Raw genomic sequence first — 20,608 nt, 5'->3', positions numbered from 1 at the left:
TACTATGTGCCAGGCATGTTTTCTATGCCAGTCTCCCTGGATTCCTCACATCACTGTAAGGGAGGGAAGATTCTTAACCCCATTCTCCGGATGAAGAGACAGCACGGCAAGCTTAAGTAATGTAGGCAAGGTCACACAGCAAAGAGGGGGCACTGGGTCCCTGGAACCTAAAACCCGGCTGTTAGTGTCCATGCACGTGGCCTTCCTCTCGCTGCCCAACTGGGAAAGGAAGGCCCAGAGAGGGCAGGTTACTTGCCCAAGGTCACGCAGGAGACGGTGGTGGCCAGGGCCTCCATCCCTCCGAGGGTTTCTGTCGCGACCCCCCTCCTCCCGCGCTCGCGGCCCCTCCAATCCGCAGCTCTGCGTGCGGGGGCGCGCGCATACCTCGGCTGTCCGTCCGTCAGCCAGCCGTCTGTCTGGGTGCATACGCGGGCGCAGCCGTGCTCCCCTCCCCAGCCTTGGGCGCTGCGCAGGGAAAGGAAGGGCGTCCGTGGCGCCCGGCCCGCGCCCCACACGCCCCACGCCCCACGCCCGCAGCCGACAGACGGCAGCGCCTGCGCCCGAGCCCGCGCCCCCCCAGCCGGTGCGCGGGAGCCGCCAGGGCAAAGTCGCGGCGGCCGGCGGGCAGCGCGGTCTCTGGCTCCCTCGCTCGCTCTCCGCTCTCAGGGGAAGCCAAGCCGGGGAGCCCCGGTGACCCGCCCTCCAAGATGAAGAAGCTCCAGGGAGCTCACCATCGCAAGGTAGGACACGAAGACGGGGGTCGTTCACAGGGGCGGGGGCACACCTGAGGGAGGAGTGCGGAGGCCCGCCCCCATCCAGGCCCCGGGAGGGTCGGAGAGGGCGCCGGGACCGGTTCTGGGCACTGGGGGAGTCCGGACTGAGCTAGATTGTGAGGAGGGGCGGGGTCACGGTCTGCCGGGGGTGGGGGGGTGAGGTGGGGTTGGGGGCAGGGTTGTCTACACGACCTTCCTCATCTGGGGGTCGGGATGTCGTGTGAAGGGTCTGAGGTTCATTGGGCCGGGTCCTTCGAACAGGTGTCTGCAACCCTAGGAGGCAAGGGGTGAGGCGACTGGGGCCAGGCGCCCGCCCCTCCCCAGTCCCCAACCAGTTTCCTCCAGGGGCTGACTGGGGTTGGGGATGTAAGAATAGCGGAGGGCCAGCCTTGAGCTGCACTGATTTCAGGGATGGGGGGCGGGGAGCCGCCCTGGTCCTCATACGTGCGCTCTACACTGAAGCAGCCGCGGAGAGCCAGCAGGGGACGCTATCTTTCCAGCCCGTGCTTCTGCCCTGCGGGTGTCCGCCACCTGCTTCCTCCCCACCAGCTCTGGCTTCCTTGCTAAGACCCCAGGCTGCCCCACGGCAGAGGCGGGGGTCGGGGGGGGGAGGAAACGGGAGACCCAAGGGATATGGGCGTGGGGTGGAAGCTGGCACCACAGAGGCGGACAAACCTGTGTTCCTGGAGCCCAAGGCCCGCGTCCTCAGCCCCTCCCCGGCTCCCCCTGTGGAGTTGGACCTCCCAGCCAAGTAGCCCGCGTTGGGTCAAGTTTTCTCGCTTTGGGCTTAATAGAATCAGTCCCCGCCCAGGAGTCAGAACTCCTGGGCACTATTTCTGCAGATGCCACTTACCCTGTGACTTTGGGCAAGCCCGTTGTCTAACCTGGACTATCATATGCTGATCCAGCTCCAGTGTTAAGGCACCAGAGCAGGTGCCACTGTCCCTGAGTCGGGGGTGGGGGATGTGGTGACTCCCCAGGGGCTGGTAGGTGTAGCTGTGAGAGAGAGCTCACAGGGGTGGTGTTATGGACCTCAACCCCCCCCCCCCACCCGCCCCAGTTCACGCTCTGCGCCCCTGCAGCTGGGTGGGGAACCACTGTGGTAAGTGGAGCTTTGCTATTCGCTGACATGAGTGACTTCCTGGGGCCATTGGTGGTCCCTTGGGTCTTCTTGGGGCCTGTCCCCCATTCTTTTCCATCTTCCTACTCTCTCCCCTTTCCCTTCCTCCCCTCTCTGTTGCCACCAGACCACACAGTACGTAAATAGTAATATTTATATACTATTTATATATCTATAAAGCCTTATCTCATGTAATGCTCCAAAAATTCTGGGGGCTAGGCCTCACTCTCCCCACTTTATAGACAAGGGAGAAACAGACCTGGGGGAGAGGCACACAGCTAGCTGCTTTCCTAAAGACGGGTTCAGTAACCTCGGACCAACAGGGCACGGGCGGGGCCACCTGGCCTCTGTGTCCCCTCCCTTGGTCTCAAGGTGAATGGGGCAGGGGGTGAAGAATGTCAGGTCCCAGCAAAGCAACAGCAGTGTTCAGAGATGAGCACTCGGCTGAAAGTCAGGGGGTGTAGGTTCAGGTCGTACGCTGCCCTTGCTATTTGACCTTGGGCTCACCTGTTTCCTTCCCGAAACTCAGTCTCTTCATCTGCACAAGGATGAAGTTAGACTCCACATTTCCATTGTCTCTCTCTCATCCTGAAGAAGGTCTGAGAGCCTCGGCTTGAGGCAGGCTAACCTCCTCCGGTCCCTGCCACCACTAGTGACCTACATCTGTTGGTCCTTAAAAGATGGGGTGCAGGTCTGGCAAACCCACGATTCTGTTTCTGCGTGACTGGGGATAGGCGGGGCAGGGGGATCGGGGGTGGGAGCTTCACAGACAGGCGGAAGTGTGAAGCGACTCATTAAGCTTCCAACCCTGCCCCATTGATTTAGTTGCCTGTCACCCAGCCATCCCCTAGGGCTGCCCCAGCCTCCTGGGATTCAGCCATGGTGGGGTTGGGGGCTCCAGATTGGCTCATCTCTGGAGGACCCAATCCCCTGTCCCTGGAGCCGGAGCAGGCTTCCCCCTGATTGGGGGAGGTGGGGGACCGAAGAGCTGGCAGCATCCTGCTCCTAGAACTCTTGTCGCCATGGAAACAGAGAGCCGGGACTGTGAGCAGAGAAAGGGCAGCAGCTTCTCAGGAGAGATCAGAGGAACCTCATTACTGGGCCCTCCTGCCAGCTGGCCTGAACAGGGTGGGGGGAGGGGGGTGTCACACAGTGACTGGCCTGTCACACTACCCCATTTCAGGGGCCAGTGTTAACTAGCTGCTCCTCGGTCCCTCCTGGAGCTCACCTGGCAGGGGTGATTCCAGAAGGCCAGGGGTCCCAGCTGGGGAGGGACCTTGTGGAAAGGGGCATCGGAGGGGCAGGAGCGGACTTCAGATGGGTCTGGGGGCCGCTGCCACCCTCAGCCCAGCGTGTCTGAGATCACCGCAAGCCCAATTACTGCAGAAGTGGCTTTTTCACGCTTTTCATCATTATCGCCATCGCCAGTGATGATGTCCTTGTTACCACTGCCCCTCTGGCCAATAGCCAGCCTCTGGCAGGATCGTTACTGTGGTTGCCGCTGTCAATGAGAGTCACCGCAGTACTGTTACCCCCATTCTGTCACCTGAACCCATTGCTCTGACCCTGTCACCGCAGCCAGACACCTCCAGTCCTGTGACACCTGCGCTCTCCCTTCACCATCCTTATCCCTGCAAAGCCTCCTCTGTCACCAACTAATTTATGTGTAGACACCTACCTGGCTGGTGCCAGGAAGGGGAATTTTAGGGGAAAAAAATAACTCATTACTGAGTCCCTGTGCTACGATCTGATCTGGTCTTCAACCCCTGTAAATGTCTGGTGAAGCCTCTCTCACAGACCATTAGAGCCAGAAGACTAGTAGATAGACCTACATTTCTCTGAGTAAAACTTAGCACACTAGTTTCTTACAACCCTTTTCTTAAACAGAATTGCAGAATACTGTGTGTTCTAGTCCCTATTTGGAGAATCACAGTGGGTGATTGGTCCATTAAAGGTCCATTAAAGGATCTGACAAGTCCTGCAGTAAAGAAAACTTTTGATTTGTGTTAACCCAGAGTTTCCCAAACTTCTTCTTCTTTTTTTTTTTTTTTTAAGTTTACTTATTTATTTTGAAAGTGAGAGAGGATGCACATGCCTGGAGAGTGTGGGGAGGGGGAGGGCAGAGAGAGAACCCGAAGCAGGCTCTGCGTTGTCAGCGATACCTGCATAGAGACCAACTCGGGGCTCAAACTCACAAACTGTGAGATCATGACCCGAGCCACAATCAAGGGTCTGATGCTTAGCCACCTGAGCCATCCAGGCCACCCCTTCCCAAACTTCTTTGACTCAAGATTCCTTTTTGCCACACTTAGCACCTATGAACACCCAAAGGGATGTGTTTTTGGAAACACTGATGTGTTCAATCCATCCCCTCTGTGTCTGGATGAGGGAACGGAGGCTCCAAAAACTCTTTCCTAAAGTCACACCATGAAGGGGCACAGACCTGGGACTAGGATTGTAGTCTCTTGACTCCCAGCCCAGGGATATCACTGTTCTCCCACAACCATTGCTGAGCAGGAAGCGGGGCATTCTTTCTCCTCTCTCCAAACCATGATGCTATTCTATAACCGGCCTTCTTCGCAGCTCCATCCTTCTCTGTGCTGGGTCTGAATTTCAGAGGCAAGCAGGAGGGGTGTGGCTGTCCCTTTCTTCTGACCCATTCCAGGAGACACTTAGGGAACTGCTCCCTGAATTTCAGATAGTTATCTTTGCATCTTTGGGCTCCCCTGCAGGCCCTCAGCTTAGCCTTACTACCATCCCCAGGGCCAGCATTCTAAGCAGCTGGAGGAGGGCCTCCATTCCCAGCCCCAGTCTGATGGGAGAATCCCCAGGGCACTTCCCCGCCCTCCTGGAAGTGCAGGAAGCGATCTTAGGGACCACTCTGTGTCCCTAAGGGTTTCTGTTCCCCTCTGTGCACGTATCTCTCCTGTAACGACAGGAAGATTATGACGTTCTGAGATAGATCAGAACTCAGTAGCCTCTTTCTGCTCATGAACTAAAATTCACAGCCCTCCATAGGCCTCCCTGAGCCACCAGAGTATGAATTCAGTTCCTCCCTCAGTCCAAGTCCCCTTCTTTCTATGCTAAGGGCCCCCACTTCTTCCCCTGTCCTCCATGACTACTTCTGAACACCTTCCCATCTGGCCACCTGCCCCGTGAACGTGCTCCAAGCTGTCTGTGTCTTTCTTAAAATATGGTGCCCAGAATAGAGCAGCAAAAGGCCAGCACCCAGGGGCACCTGGGTGGCTGGGTCAGTTGAGCGTCTGGCTTCAGCTCAGGTCATGATCTCACAGTTTGTGGGTTCAAGCCCTGCATCGGGCTCTGTGCTGACAGCCAGCTCAGAGCTTGGAGCCTGTTTCAGATTCTGTGTTCCCCTTTCTCTCTGGCCCTCTCCTGCTCATAATCTCTCTCTCTCAAAAATAAACAAAATTTTTAAAAAATTAAAAAAAAAAAAGGCCAGCACACAGGGGCACCTGGGTGGCTGGGTCGGTTGAACATCCGGCTTCGCCTCAGGTCATGATCTCACAGTTAGTAGGTTCGAGCTCTGCATCGGGCTCTGTGCTGACAGCTTGGAGCCTGGAGCCTGCTTCAGATTCTGTGTGTCCCTCTCTCTCTGCCCCTCCCCCACTTGCACTCTCGTTCTCGCTTTCAAAAATAAATAAAAATTTTAAAACATTGAAAAAAAAAAAAAGGCCAGCACCAACAGTTGAAGACATGGGCCCCCATGTTGGGAGGCTCTGGGCCTGAGACCTAGCCCTCCGCCAGCCAGCCCCCTAAAACCTTGCGTCTGTCCTGACACCTCCCTGAGCCTCGATGTTCCTCAGGATTGAAGTGGTGCTTCGACAAGTACTTACTTAGCTCATAGAGTTATTTTGAGAATGAAATCAGGTGAAACGTTTAGTGCACCGAGCACGTAGTAAGAGCTCAATACAGGATAACCATCATTAAGATCATCATCATCATCGTCATTGACATGGGACCGTCCTTTGGTTTGACCTCTGTGTGAACCAAACTAAGATCCAGGCTGCCTTCTTAGTGCCTGCGCCACCCTTCTGGCCTCATCAGTTTGTGGTTCCCGGAGAAGCTCCTGCATGTGCCCATGTTCGCCCGGGTGAGGGCGGTTGGTTTTCCCCAGCCAGGAGAGTATCTTTGCATTTAGCCTGGTTTGATGTTATATTCTTATTTTGGTTTGGGGCGGGACATGTTCCAATTCCAGCCTGGCCTCACCTTTATCCCTCACCTCATGGGTCTCTCTTACTGGCAGCCCATTACCCCAGACCTGCTGATGACCCCCAGTGACCAGGGTGATATAGACCTGGATGTGGACTTTGCCGCCGACCGGGGGAACTGGACGGGCAAACTGGACTTCCTGCTCTCCTGCATCGGCTACTGTGTGGGCCTGGGGAATGTGTGGCGCTTCCCCTACCGAGCCTACACCAACGGAGGAGGTAGGGGCCCAAGGGCCTGCTTGAGGGGCACAAGGCTTGGGGTGGAGTGAGGTTTTAAGTGGCCTTGGCCACCATCTCGTACGTGACCTTGGGCAGAATTGAAAGCAGTGACACGGGGCTGGAAGATGCTCCCTCCCTCCCTCTGCGTTGTCTTTTTTTTCATCACCCATCCCCTCCTCTGTCTCTCTCATGCCCCGTGAGGATTCCCTCAGCTCTCCCCCAAAGCCTTGGCCCTTCCTGAGCCCTGAGAGATGGGCAGAGAGGCTGCCTCTGCTCCTGGTAGCAGCCTCTGTCTGCCTGTCAGCAATCGCTGTGCTTTCAGAGCTCTCCCATCCCCTCCTCTTCCCCACCCCCTCCAGCACCTCACTCATCAGGTGTCCTTCTCACTCTCAAATCTTTGGTGTGTCCTCCTCTCCTGGTCCCTTTCATTCAGACTGCAGACGTGAAGTCTCTCCCACCTTAAACACATCTTCTGTGTCCCTGCTTCGCCATCGAGTGACTCTTCTGTGTCTCATTAACAGTAGCTGGGGTTGAACACAGCATCTGCCAGGCCCCCGGCTTGGTGTTCTCTTATGGAACCCTGATGACAGCCCTCCCGGGCAGGCACCGGTGTCCTGATCTGACGGCCAAGGCTTGGGAAGGCCAAGTTTCTTGTCCAGGGTCATCTGGTGGCCGACCCAACATTCCACCCCCAGGACTGCCTTCTCCAGAGCCATTATGCTCCCACCCACCCTCGAAGCCTCTTCCTGTTTCTGTCAAACTCACTGAAGAAACACCTATTGGCAGAGTGACAGAAATCCAAATAGGAGCAGAGGAGGCAAGGAAACGATGAATTGCTGTGACCGGGAAGTGTAGGGCTGTAGCTGGCCACAGATGCTGTAGCAGCTCGCTCATGGCCACATTTCTCTTGGCTCTCCCTTTCCCTGGTTCCCGGTTCTGTTTCTCTCTGGGTACCAATGTCATTTTCTGCTGGGACAGGCTCCCTCCTTGAGGTTGGGCTGGAGCGGCCACAGACATCTCTGGAATGACTTTATCCTCAGAACTGTTGTTCTCTCTGAGTGGATCTATATAGGACTGCAGGGAAGGTCTCCAACTGGCTTGGGATACATACCCCAGAGGGAGTGGGGCGGGGTGACTCTTGTGAGTGAGAGCCCTTCCAGAGCCCTATCGTGGGGGGCAGTTCTGTAAAGGGCATGGCTGCCAGTACAAGAAGCAAATGGGGAGGGATGCTGGGCACTCGGGACCATGGTGGCAGCCACAGGCATCTGAGGGGGCGTGGCCAAGAGGATGCAGGAAGGTAGATTGGGGCCAGATTGGGCAGGTGTGCGTTCATGTCCTTACTGAGGAGTTTGCACTTCTCTCCGGCAGGGAAGTTCTCCTTTATTCGTTCATTCATTCAGTGTTTGCTCTGGGCCCAGCCCTGCTCTGGGCACTGGGGCTGCAGAGGTGAGTAAATCCCCACCAGCCCCCTTGGTCCTCTGTGAGCTGGCATAAAAGGACAGTTCCAGGACACCTGCCCCGTCACAGGGGTCTGTGGGCAGGGGCCATCAGGGGCGGGGCGGGCCTGGGGCTGGCCTTTAGGTGAGCCAACCGTCCTGACACCGTCCCCCACCCCCTCCTCCTCGCAGGCGCCTTCCTCGTGCCCTACTTCCTCATGCTGGCCATCTGTGGCATCCCCCTCTTCTTCCTCGAGCTCTCCCTGGGCCAGTTCTCCAGCCTGGGACCCCTGGCCGTCTGGAAGATCAGCCCCCTCTTCAAAGGTGAGGCCTCAGCGTCCCGGGAAGGGTCTGGACCTGGGAGAGGCAGGGAAGTTGTCCCCCTTCCCCCCCCCCAGCTCTAGGCAGAGGGGGGAGTGAAGCTCAGAGAGGGGATGGCTTCCGGAGGCCGCGCGGCAGCCTGGCCTGCAGGAGGCCTTGGCCTGAGGGCAGCCCCCACTCGCCTCCCCCTGCCCCCCAGGTGCCGGCGCCGCCATGCTGCTCATCGTAGGCTTGGTGGCCATCTACTACAACATGATCATCGCCTACGTCCTCTTCTACCTCTTCGCCTCCCTCACCAGCAACCTGCCCTGGGGGCACTGCGGCAACTGGTGGAACACGGACCTCTGCCTCGAGCACAGAGGCTCCAAGCACGGCAATGGAGCCCTGCCCCTCAACCTCACGGGCACCGTCAGCCCCAGCGAAGAGTACTGGAGGTGAGGCCGCCGTGGGCCCCCGGCTGCCGGGCGGCCGGCGGAAGGCTGGTCGCCGGTTCTAACCCCGGCTCTTCCGTGACCAGCTGCGCACCTTACCCGCTATATCTGGCTTCTGATGTGGGTTTGGCCCTTGACGTGGGGGCGATGACAGTATTTCTGAGGGGCGTTATGAGGATTAGGGGAAAGAAGGGATGATCGTGCCGTCCAGCCTGTTGGATAATCTTGCTGAGTGAGTGCTGGCGGATCATCGTGACGCTGATGACCGCGGTGCAGGAGCCTTGCTGGCCGCGGCCTTACCCCATGTGGGTGGCGCGTGGCAGGGTGACCAGAGGACTCTCCGATCTTCATCCCGCACAGCCGCTATGTCCTCCACATCCAAGGCAGCCGCGGCATCGGCAGTCCCGGGGAGATCCGCTGGAGCCTCTGCCTCTGCCTGCTGCTGGCCTGGGTCATCGTGTTCCTCTGTATCCTCAAGGGCGTGAAGTCCTCCGGCAAGGTAAAGCCCTGGTGGCCCTAGGGGCCTGAGGCACTGGTAGGGGTGAGGGCTTCCTGGAGGAGGCAGGGCGTGGATTGAGCCTGAGAGGATGAATAGACTTAAACCGGGAAGAGGTTGGGGGCAGGGATGGGGGCGGGGAGGGGAGGGATTGGGGAGGGGGAGGAAGAAAGATGTGGCGGTAAGGACGGATGGTGGCTAGAAACTTGCCAAGGATAGGACCGATCTGTTACTCAAGTTTGTCCTAACCGAGTGCTTGGCACTTTGAAGAGGCTCCACGTGTGTTTGTCGAATGCTTGGAAGGTGGGTGTATGAGTCAGAGTTAACTGGCCAGAACCCAGGGGTCATACTCAATAGGAAAGTCTGGAGGGTGTGCATCAGGTACGGCTGGGTCCAGGGGTTCAAAGGATGTTGTCAGGAATTTGGTTCTCTTGGTCTCTCAGGAACGCTTTCCTCCAATTGGCTTCCTTCTCGGGCTCCATTCTTTATGGGGTTCCCCTTAGCAGCTTTTGCCTTCCATCTTACCTGCTTAGTGAAAGGTGGGACTTGCTCCGTTCTCAAAAATCCTGGAACTGAGTCTCACTGTGTAGGCTGGGTCTCGTACCTGTCCCTGAACCAGCCCCTGTGGCCAGCAGGGTGGGGTGCTCTGCTGGGCAGGGCCTGGGCAGGCGCCCCCCTCTGGAGCTGGGAGCGGAGTCAGCCCCAGCAAGGGAAAGTCAGGGGTCTGGGGTCTGGAGGAGCCCGATGGATGTGAGGACGCCAAAGCCACGGATGCCCACCTGCCATTATGAAGGGTGGGAAAGACCATGAGGCTGTTATAGAAAGACCTGGAAACCTTCCGAGTGGTTTACGCAATTATTTGTAAATTAGAACTTGTCCCTGCACAAAATTCTGGGGGGTGTTGCCTGCGAAGAACAGAACCAAAAGAAAGACTAGAAAGGTAGGGTCAAGACCAACGAGAAAGAGGGAAAAAGTAATCAGGGTGCAAGTCGGGGCAGTGACGAGCTTGAGACCTGGTGGCATTTGCTGAGGAAGTGGCCGGAGGTCTGGGGACAGGTGGAGGGGCATTTGGGAATGGCCAGTGGCTGTTGACCAGGCCGGGTGGGCTTGTCTGGGCTGGGGGCAGGGGGAGTGGATGCGTGGGCCCCCGTAAGCCAGGCTTCGGGGCAAGGGACAAGGGCGTCCTGGACTGGGACGCTGCAGAGCTGGAGAGAGTGGGTGGGTCAGGGACGCCTTGGGAAGCGGCGACAGGACTTTGCGGAGGGATCTGTGTGCGGGGGGAGGGGCGCAGGAAAGGAGAGAGAGGCTTCATTGGTGATGGCCCTTCTCTTCTCAGCCTACCCAAAGGCTGGGGAGGAGAGTTAGGTGACATGGGGATTTCTGGGAGAGGAGCAGGGTAGAAGGAAGGTCAGCCCTGCCCTCTCTCCCCACTTATTGTGCCTCAGGTGGTATATTTCACGGCCACATTCCCCTACCTCATCCTGCTTATGCTGCTGGTCCGAGGAGTCACCCTCCCAGGGGCCTGGAAGGGTGTCCAGTTCTATCTCACCCCTCAGTTCCACCATCTGTTGTCGTCCAAGGTGAGGCCCCTGGGGCTGGGGTGCGGATGGAGGGGTCAGGCCTGAGCCAGGGAGTAGAAGGAAGGAGCCCGGGGGTAGGAATCTTCCGTGTGGTGGGCCCCCACTGCCAGACCCTGGGCTCTGCTCTGTGCTCGACACTGTGTGTCTTTTCCATTTATTCTTCACCATCCTGCGAGGCAGAAGTTACTCCGGGGCTCGTAGCTGGCTCAGTCGGAGGAGCGTGCGACTTTTGATCTTGGGGTCGTGAGTTTGAGCCCCACATTTGATATAGAGAGTACTAAAAAAATATATACCTTAAGGGGCACCTGGGTGGCTCAGTCGGTTAAGTGTCCGACTTTTGATCTTGGTTCAGGTGGTGATCTCGTGGTTCCTGAGTTCGAGCCCCTTGTTGGGCTCTGTGCTGACAGTACCCGCTGACAGTGTGGGGCCTGCTTGGAATGATCTCTGTCTGCCCCTCCCCCACATGTGCGACCACATGCATACACTCTCTCTCTCAAAATAAATAAATAAAATGGAAGACATTATTCTCCCATTTTACAGATGAAGAAACTGAGACCCCAAAGAGTAATAAGCTTAAGGTCACAGGGAGTGGCAGAGCTGGAATTCCAACCCAGATCTGTCTGACTCCCAAAAGGAGGGCAGTTGTGATTATAGAAACAACGGTACTGACAGATTTAACATTTCTCATTTAATGGATGCCCGCCTGACCGTGCCCTAGCACTTTGCACATATGTGGTCATCGATCCTCAGCACCACCCTGTAAGGGAGCTCCTCTCTCTATCCCCTCATTTCAGAGGAGGGACCCGAGGCTCAGGGAGAAGACATGGCGTGCCTCAGCCATACAGCTAGGAAGTGGGGGAGCTAGAATCAAACCCAGGTCCCTCCAATCCAGGGAGGGATGAAAGGGGCTCCACGGGCTTCTTGTCAATGTGAATCTACTGAGAATTTACCTAAGACACTACTGCCTTCAGAACTGGACCGAGCTTAGCGATCATCTAGATCCTGGATGGGGAAATGGAGGCCCAGAGAGGGAAAGGGACTTAGCCCAGTCCTTCAGTGTGAGTGCTGGAGCAGGGTCTGCTCCCGGCCCATGTCACGTGTGTGCCAGGCTCCTCACCACGCCATCCCTGGGCCTGCTGACCTGCTCTCACACCGCCTCCTTCCTCCCCTTCTCTTGGCCCTCTGGACGCGGCGGGTGTGTGCCCTCTTCCCTTCTCTCTCCATCTGCATCCTTGCTGCTGCAGGTGTGGATCGAAGCTGCTCTTCAAATCTTCTACTCCCTGGGCGTGGGCTTCGGGGGCCTCCTCACTTTCGCCTCCTACAATACGTTTCACCAGAACATCTATAGGTCAGTGCCGCCTCGCAGACCCCGAGGCCCAAGCAGGGAGGAGAGTGGCTGGCCAGGGCGGGCCTCCCGGGGCACGGGCAGGTACAGCTCACTGTGGCCTGGACTTCTGTGCCCGGACCTCTCCCGGCAGAGACACCTTCATCGTCACCCTGGGCAACGCCGTCACCAGCATCCTGGCCGGCTTCGCCATCTTCTCCGTGCTGGGCTACATGTCCCAGGAGCTGGGGGTGCCCGTGGACCAAGTGGCCAAAGCAGGTGGGCGGGCCGGCCAGCCCTGGTGGGGGAGGGGGCGTGGGGGCCCCGCGTGGAGTGGCAAGGCTGCGGACGGGCATGTCCGGCGTGCATATCTCTGCGGGTCTCTGGGTGCAGAAGGGGGTGAGTGTTAACCTGAGTCTAGAGATGAATGAATTTCTGTGTGAGATTGTCTTATGCATGGTCACATCTTAGTAACTCGCCTTGTTTGTCCAAGTGAGTCATTTCCTGTGTCAAGATGTCTATGTGAGTGAAGTGAGGGTTCACATGAGGATGTGGATCAGTGTCTCGTGCCAGGGGATGTGTCTGAGTATGTGTGTTAGTGAGGTTGTTTGTGTAAGTGACGGTATACGTATGTTCGAGTGAGGTTTATACTGGGTCTTGTGTTTATTCGTGTACTAATTTTTAAAATTATTTTAGAGAGAGAGCAGGGGAGGGAAGGGAGAGAGAGAGAGAGAGGGAAGAGAGAGCGAGAGAGAGAATCTTAAGCAGGATCCACCCTCAGCACAGAGCCCGATGTGGGGCTTGATCCCACAGCCCTGGGATCGTGACCTGAGCTGAAATCAAGAGTCGGATGATCAACTAGCTGAGCCACCCAGGCGCCTCTCGTGCACTTATTACTAATGTATTTTATTAATTAATTATTAATTAATAACATTAATTAATAATTTATTTATTTCATCACTCTGTGTTTATTGAGCACCAACTGTATACTGGCCCGCATCCTAGGAGTTAAGTGTTGGAAGCGTGTGGCTAGCGTGCCCCTCTGGGTTTGGCTATACTGGCGTGCCAAGTGGCTGTAAGTGACCACATGTGTTTGGGTGTGTGTGTGGCGGCCTACCTCGTGCCCTAGGCTGCTGACTCTTCGTGCCCTTGGCCCAGGCCCCGGCCTGGCCTTTGTCGTCTACCCACAGGCCATGACCATGCTGCCTCTGTCGCCCTTCTGGTCCTTCCTTTTCTTCTTTATGCTCCTGACTCTTGGCTTGGATAGCCAGGTGAGCCGTGTTTGTGCTGGTGGGCCCCCTGTGGTGTGTGCTTGCGTCTGTGACGGGCGTGCACCAGTGTGTGTCCGTGTGTGATGTCTGTCTTTGTGTGAGATGTGTGACTGTGTGTGTGTGCACCATACCATCTGTGCACGAGGGTATGGGGGGGGCGGAATTCTGACCCCCCTCCCTCCCCCCAGTTTGCCTTCCTGGAGACTATTGTGACAGCTGTGACGGACGAGTTCCCATATTACCTGCGGCCCAAGAAGGCTGTGTTCTCGGGGCTCATCTGCGTGGCCATGTACCTGATGGGGCTGGTCCTCACCACCGACGTGAGTGGGGCTGCAGGGTGGGTGGGCGGCCAGCGGGGGGAGGCAGGGGCCGGCACCCACAGCAGGTCTGTGAGCATTCCCTGGGCTACCTGCTTCTTCCTGTTGAGGAGGAAGCCAGCCCACCCCCGGCCCCCTCCCCAGAGGCAGCTTGGTCTATGACCCAGAGCCCCGGCTTAGAAGTATGTGAGCCCTGGCTTCGTGCACTTGCTGAAGGACCTCAGGACAAGTAGCTTCTCCTCCCCAAGGCTGTTTCCCCACCAACAAAATGAGAGTCTATGTCTAGGCTTGGTGTGAGACTCAAGTAAGATGATGTGTCCAAAGGGCTTGGCAGGTAGACCGTACTCACCCTGTTGTCATCGTGCCGTCACCGCTGGCCTGGTGGCTTCCTGCCCCCTTCTTGCCTGGAGAAGGGGTGGCAGCAGGGAGCAAGGCGAAAGGGCCCCAGAGCTGTGCCTTGTGTTGCAGGGGGGCATGTACTGGCTGGTGCTTCTGGATGACTACAGCGCCAGCTTCGGGCTAATGGTGGTGGTGATTACCACGTGCCTCGCCGTCACCCGGGTGTATGGTGAGAGGGGCCGTGGGAGGCGGCGGTGAGGCTCCCCGCCCTGGGAGGACGGGTGTCTCCTCTGGAGCCCCCCCACCCTGCACGGGGTCCCTGGTCCCTGAGGGCCGGGGTCTCCAGTGGGGGCAGCTGGGGTGGGGGAGGGGCTGCCGGTGGGGCCATTCTCCTCCCCTCCCCTGTGCAGGCATCCAGAGGCTCTGCCGGGACATCCACATGATGCTGGGCTTCAAGCCGGGCCTGTACTTCCGGGCCTGCTGGCTGTTCCTGTCCCCGGCCACGCTTCTGGTAACGGGTGGGAAAGAAGGCTGCTGGGCTGAGAGTAGGGCCCCGCTCTGGGCATTCAGGCTGGTAGGGCTGCCCCGGCCAAGAGTGCACCTGTGTCGCGGCTGAGGGGTGGGTGGGCCCCAGGACCTTGGTCCACTCCCATCCCCCTGGATGTCCCCACCAGCTGTCGTAGCCATGCTAGGCCTGGCCCTACCTTTGGTCAGCAAAACGGGTGGGGTGTTCTCAGGCCACAGGGCCTTAGGGCTGGGGCTTTGGGGCTTCTGTGTTGCCGTGTGTCCGTGCTCTCTCGGCCTTGAACTTGGAGCGGTTCAGGCACAGCTGGGTGCTTCAGAGCTGGGCTGTCTCAGGCCTTCGGGTGGCGCAGACCGGGGCTGCCCCAAGCCCTGGGGCCCGCGAAAGCCCGCTGTGATGCTGGGGCCCCGCCTGCAGGCCCTGCTGGTCTACAGCATCGTCAAGTACCAGCCCTCAGAGTACGGCAGCTACAGATTCCCGGCCTGGGCAGAGCTGCTGGGCATCCTGATGGGCCTGCTGTCCTGCCTCATGATCCCCGCCGGCATGCTGGTGGCTGTGCTCCGGGAGGAGGGCTCGCTCTGGGAGGTAGGTCTGCCCCGCCCTTGTCTGCCCTTGGCCTTCCCGACCTGGGGCCGGCCCCGGGCCCACCTGCTAGAACAGAAAACGTCTGCACCGGCACCTTATCTGGGGCCTAGTAGGCCTTTCCAGCCAGTACCCTGAGCTGTGAATCCTGCTCGGGGTATGGCAGGCTCAAGGGGCTTCGGGCCCTGCCCGGTGGCCCCGGGTACCACTTGAGGCCTTTGAGGGGGGAGCACACCACTCCAAAGACCACCGATGTTGGCCTGTGTCCACATGTGTTGGGGAGAGGCCAAAGGAATGGTCCAGGGTCCCACTGTGAGCCAGGCGGAGGTCAGGACCTGAACTCCGGTCACCAGCCCAAAGCTTCCCTATGAAACTCAGGGTTCAGAAGGCAACATCAAGGGGACCCCCGGAGGGTGGCCTGTCACTCTTCTCCTTGAGTCAGCCCACGGGGGACCTGAGAATGGGCTGGTGGTGGGAGCCCTGCCCACACCAGGCTTTGTGAAGAGATCTAGAAAGCACAGAGAATGCAAGCGGTTTGGGCATGGGAGTCTGCAGGCCTCAGAAGAGGGGAGTGGGCCAGTGGGTGTGCTGGGATGCTGTGTGACCACTGCAGTGTCCTGCCCCTCTCTGAGCCTCATCGCAGTCTCAGGACTCCGAGGCCATGGGTGTGGAGTTCTCTGGCGGCAAGAGGCTGTCATAGTAAGCAGAGCTGAGTGAGGCTGCTGGGGCCTGGAGAGAGCCCAGGGACCCCCAAATATACCCGACATATCCCATCCGATGTGTGCTGGAGCCAGCTAGCACTGGTTCATAAGAGCTAATTGTTAAGTATTCAGGGATACCGTGAGCCAGTTGTGAAGCCAGTGATAACTTGAAATTGACCTTGGTGGGGTATTTACACCAGTGGAACTGGCTACAAATCAAGATTCCCACACCCTTCTAAGCACTGCCCCCAGCCTGCCTGCCAGCTCCCTGCTTCTCCCTCCCCCCATAGAGCTCCATGGCCCCACAGCTGTCCCTTACCCCTCCTTCATATCTCCACCTAGAGAGAGGCTCAGAGCCCTCCCCCTGTAGGAGTGGGTTGTGGCTGCACCACGCAGACCACAGGCCAGACCTGGAGTCCACCCACCACTCTGTCTCTAACTGCTGTGTGACTAGGAGCAAACCCCTCGCCTTCTCTGAACCTCAGAAGCCCCACCTGTACTTCTAAGGGGAACCTGCCTCCTTGCTTGACAGCCAGGGTGTCTGCAAAGGAAAGGAGGAGAGGGGTGTTTCTTAAGGTGGAGGGTTCCAGCCCCCTGGAAGTTCATGGTTCCCAAGCTTTGCTGTGCCTCCCTCCTGCCCTGAGCCCACAGCCACCAACAGCCAGGTAGAGGGCCATGTTGTTGTGGGGTGAGCACTACACAGGGCTCCTTGCCTGGCTCTGGACTCCCGCCTTCAGAAACCAGGGCTTTTAGCAGTTTCTGGGGTCTGCCTTTTGCCAGCTGTGTGACCCTAAGCAAGTTAACGCACCTCTCTGAACCTTGCTTCCTCTGTCCTTAATGTGCGGACAGTGATACCTAGCCATAAGGGTTGCTGTGAGAAGAAAAGAGGCTCACCGACATAGAGCTATGAGAAGCAGAGAAGCAGAGTATTTTAAGTTTAGGATGGACTCAGACCCCAGGATGCCCACTGAGTGACCTTGGGCAAGTCGACTGACCTTGCTGAACTTCACTTCCAGATACTATCTATGGGAGTAGGGGATGAAAGTCACAATGCCCCTTTCCCAAGGACACTGTGAGGATTGAAGAAGCCCACATTTAGCTTAGGGCTGGAACATGGTGAATGTTTTGTTCCACACCAGGGACTCTCACAGGGGTGATTTTGCCCTCGGAGGCCGTTTGGTAATGTGTGGAGGCATTTTGATTCTCGTAAGAGGATAGTGTGCACAGGGGAAGCTACTGGCCTCCAGCTGGGAGAGGGCAGGGCTCTGCTAGGCACCCTCCATGTGCAGAACAGCCCTTACCTAGGGACTCTGCAGGCCCAAATGTTCACGGTACTCAGGTCAGGAAGCCTTGGGCTAGGCACTAGTGTGCAGCTGGGAACAGATCTAAGTCCTTGCTCTTGGGGAGCTTGTATTTTAATGGGGGAGACAGACAATAAACAAACAGATACATGAAGGTAGTTGTAAGTGCTATACTAAAAAAATAATAAAACCAGTGAAAAAACCCCCCAAGTTTAGGAATAGAGAATGATGGAAAGTGGTATTTCGGCCAGGGTGGCTGGGAAGACCTCTGGGGGGCGGGGGAGGGGAGAGGCAGCACACTGGGGACAGACACCCGATCAACAAGGTGATCTACCTAGCTACTTTGAAGGGGAGAGCATTCCAGGCAGAAGGACAATCCGTGCAAAGGCCCTGAGGCAGGAGGGGCTGGCCTGTTTGAGGGCAGCAAGGGGGTTGGCGAGACTGGATCAGAGCAGGTGTAGGGAGAGGGAGAGTGGGCGGAGCTGACGTCAGAGAGGCAGACAGGGGCCGGGACATGGAGGCAGTGGTAGCACTTTGGGTTCCCTTCCAAGTGAGATGACAAGCTGGCAAGTTTCTGGGCAGTGGGCTGACATACTCTACAACAGCTCAGGAACTGTCACCTTGCTTTGAGTATGGAGCCGTGCTAGGCCCCCGGCCAAGGGCGCTGCACACGTTATCCTCCTTGAATCTGCACCCAGCAGGCTGCACTTAATGTTGGTGGTCCATTGGCCTTCAGGGCTCTGGGGCTCTTCTCCCTGCAGGGCAGGCAGAAGGCTTTGGGAATGAAGCCTGCAAAGGGAGGAACCCCAGAACGTCCAGACTTAGTCATTGTCTTAGTCACCTCCCTCCTCCCATGGAAACTGGAGCCTGAGAGGGAAAGGTCAGCAGAGTCAGAGCAAGGCCAAATGTTAGACATTTGGAGGCTCAGGACAGTCCTGTCCCGCTTCTCCTGGCTCAAGGCTCTTCCCCGAAGCTCCCAGCTCCTTAGGACTCAGCATTTAGGGCAAGGGCCCCAGAGTGGGCTCCTGGATCACAGTCTTTGCAGCCGCCATCTACTGGGCCTTACTCTGTTCCCAGCACCCTGCTAAGTGCCTGCGGGTGAGGGCATCGTGACCCCCAGCTTACAGAGGAGGAAATGAGCATGGAAGCTTAAATTCCGTGCCCCCAGGCCACCCAGCTTGTTAGAGCACAGCAGGACTCCCATCCAGGCATGTGACTCCTCCCCTGGGGAAGTGCTACCACACTCGCTCCCTGGGATTCTTGCAAGGACAGATCCGGGTGACGTGGTGAGGTCTCCGCCTGGTGCCGGCTCCAGGAGCACTCCACCACCAGCACCGGCTGTTTTCACCGCTCTCCTTGCTCTGCCGCAGCGGCTCCAGCAGGCCAGCCGACCGGCCATGGACTGGGGCCCGTCGCTGGAGGAGAACCGGACTGGCATGTACGTGGCCACGCTAGTGGGGAGCCAGTCACCCAAGCCACTGATGGTGCACATGCGCAAGTACGGGGGCATCACCAGCTTCGAGAACACTGCCATCGAGGTGGACCGCGAGATTGCCGAGGAGGAGGAGTCTATGATGTGAGACGGGAAGCAGGTGGACAGCCTGCCCAGCCGCAAAGGGCAGTTGTGCCCTGCGGGGTTCTTAGAGGCCCCGAGGCTGTGGGAGGTTGCCACGGCGATGCTGGTCCCCAGTGCAAGTCCTTTCCTGTGGCCTCTGCCTCTCCTCCGTCTACCTTCTCCACGCGCGTGCACAAACCCACTCAGAGCTCAGCCCTCGTTTCGCAGATGGGTGAACTGAGGCCAGGGAGGAGGGACTTGCCCAAGGTCACGTGGCGGAGGGGACTGGACAACCAGCTCCCTTTCTCATGTGGCGGGTGGCGGCATCTTCTCATGTCTGTTCAGGGCCCAGACTCCTCCCTTTTCTAGGGGAGCCCGCCCCATGCACTTCCAACAGCCAGAATCTGAGCTGGGCAGGGACCCTCAGGGCAAGGCAAGGCCCACGAGGCCCCAGGCATCATGGGTTAGCAAGTCAAGCGGGAGAAGGACCTCTGTGGGCTCAGGTGCCCGCCAGGTTTCCTGAAGGCCCTGGAGGGTGGGGCAAGTTGGGAGGGAGAGAGGAAGAGGAGGGCAGGGGATGGAGGCCCCCATGTAGCCCCTGTGCCTCCCCTCAAGCCCGGGGCAGAGACCAAGGTGTTACCAGGTTATAGCAGGGTCCAGGGGGACTGAGGGGGAGGGGAGGAGGGACTAGGGGTGGGCAGGGGTTTGCATGATCTGGTTATGCTTTAGATAGAATATCTTTCAGGGTCAGTGTGCAGGGTAGATCAGAGGGTACAGGGTGAAGGAGGCGGGCCTGTGGAGGGCAGGCAAGAGGGGCGGTGGCCTGAGTAAGGGGGTGGGGTGGGGAAAAGAGGAGGACCCCACACTTCCCTCCCACCCCCCAGAAAAGGGCCCACAGCTTCCCACCTTGGACCCCCAACCTCTGGTGTAGGGAGCCCTGGGCACGATAAGGACAGAGGACACAGGTGGAGAGGTGGCAGTGAGGGGTCCTAGTCAGGACCCCCAGCCTTTGCATCCCCTTCTCCCTGCCCTGGCGGCCCTCACTGTCTCCTCCAGCTCCAGGCATTGCTGGGAATTTGGCCTTGGCTATGGACGACCAAGGCAACTAAGAGTCTTGGAGATGGTCTGCATACGTGGCTGTCTGGTCCTGATGCTGCCCACCCTACCCTAGGACATGAGTCCCTGGGCCCAGGCATGGGGGTGGGGCCAGAGAGCCCAAGGCAGCTGACTCCTCAGGCCCGTGGCCAGAGGGCTTGCATCTTCAGTCCCAGGCACAGGAGGGGTTGTCCTGGGCGCCCTCCACCCCCGCCCCTGGTCACCTGATGAGAGTGGGGCCTGCGAATGCCTGAGTAGAGCTTCCGCACACACGGTGCTCCCCAGCGGGGCGGGGCACCCACGTGCAGCTGGGCCGGCCTCTGTGCCCGATCTTTCTCCTGCTGTCTCCCCAGCCCGTATGTGTTCCGTTGGTTTGTTGTCAATAAACACCAATGAGGTCATCCTGCTTATCCCTTCTTACTGCTGAGGACTGTGAGGTGGGCAGCATAGGGCTTTCCGGCTCCTGTTGGACAGATGAGGAAACTGAGGCTCAGCTGTTTGCTTCCCCGGGTCTCCTGGAGCCTTCCTCTACCATTTTGCTATGGCCATGGTAGGTGGGTGGGCTGAGGAAGGGTGGTGAAGATGAGGAAGCCCTTGAAGACAACTTAACCCACATTATTACATATAGGCAAACTGAAGCCCACCCAGGGGAAGATGCTCAAGATTCCCCTTTCCCCAGCTACTTCCCCGCCTTACCTGCAGGTGTAGCTGGGGCTAGAAGACCAGGGTTGGGAGGAGCCCAGAGTTTCCCAGGCTGGAAGAATTTCCTGATGCTAACCCCCACCGCCCCTGATGGACCTTGTCACATAAAAGAGTCCCAGGGCCTTTCAAATGCTAAGCCTAGGTGTTTGCCAAGGCTTTGATTGGGGGTGGGGAGGAAAGGCTGCTGCATATTTCGGGATATTAATAAACTCCTGCTAACAAAGGGCCAGGCCCTCTCCTGCCCCTCTTTAGGGCTCTAGGTGGAGGAAAAGTGGTGGGTTTGCTAATTTGCT

General features: G+C 58.0%; 1 protein-coding gene across 1 annotated transcript; it reads left to right on the top strand.

The window, feature by feature from the left end:
* Nucleotides 1-617: 617 nt before the first annotated feature.
* Nucleotides 618-20,014, top strand: SLC6A7 (solute carrier family 6 member 7). The gene is made up of 14 exons (XM_039239430.1): nt 618-740; nt 6,158-6,341; nt 7,970-8,101; nt 8,298-8,532; nt 8,890-9,028; nt 10,471-10,605; nt 11,850-11,953; nt 12,084-12,208; nt 13,088-13,200; nt 13,389-13,520; nt 13,986-14,085; nt 14,267-14,367; nt 14,797-14,964; nt 18,334-20,014. The coding sequence occupies exons 1-14, from the start codon at nt 708-710 to the stop codon at nt 18,541-18,543; spliced, it is 1,911 nt and encodes a 636-aa protein (XP_039095361.1). The 5' UTR covers nt 618-707; the 3' UTR covers nt 18,544-20,014.
* Nucleotides 20,015-20,608: the final 594 nt, after the last annotated feature.

The sequence above is a fragment of the Hyaena hyaena genome, unplaced genomic scaffold (genome assembly GCF_003009895.1).
Source record: "Hyaena hyaena isolate Hyena2069 unplaced genomic scaffold, ASM300989v1 scaffold_157, whole genome shotgun sequence".
NCBI lineage: Eukaryota > Metazoa > Chordata > Mammalia > Carnivora > Hyaenidae > Hyaena > Hyaena hyaena.
Note: the sequence above shows the minus strand (reverse complement) of the source record. Positions and strands in the feature narration are given on the sequence as shown.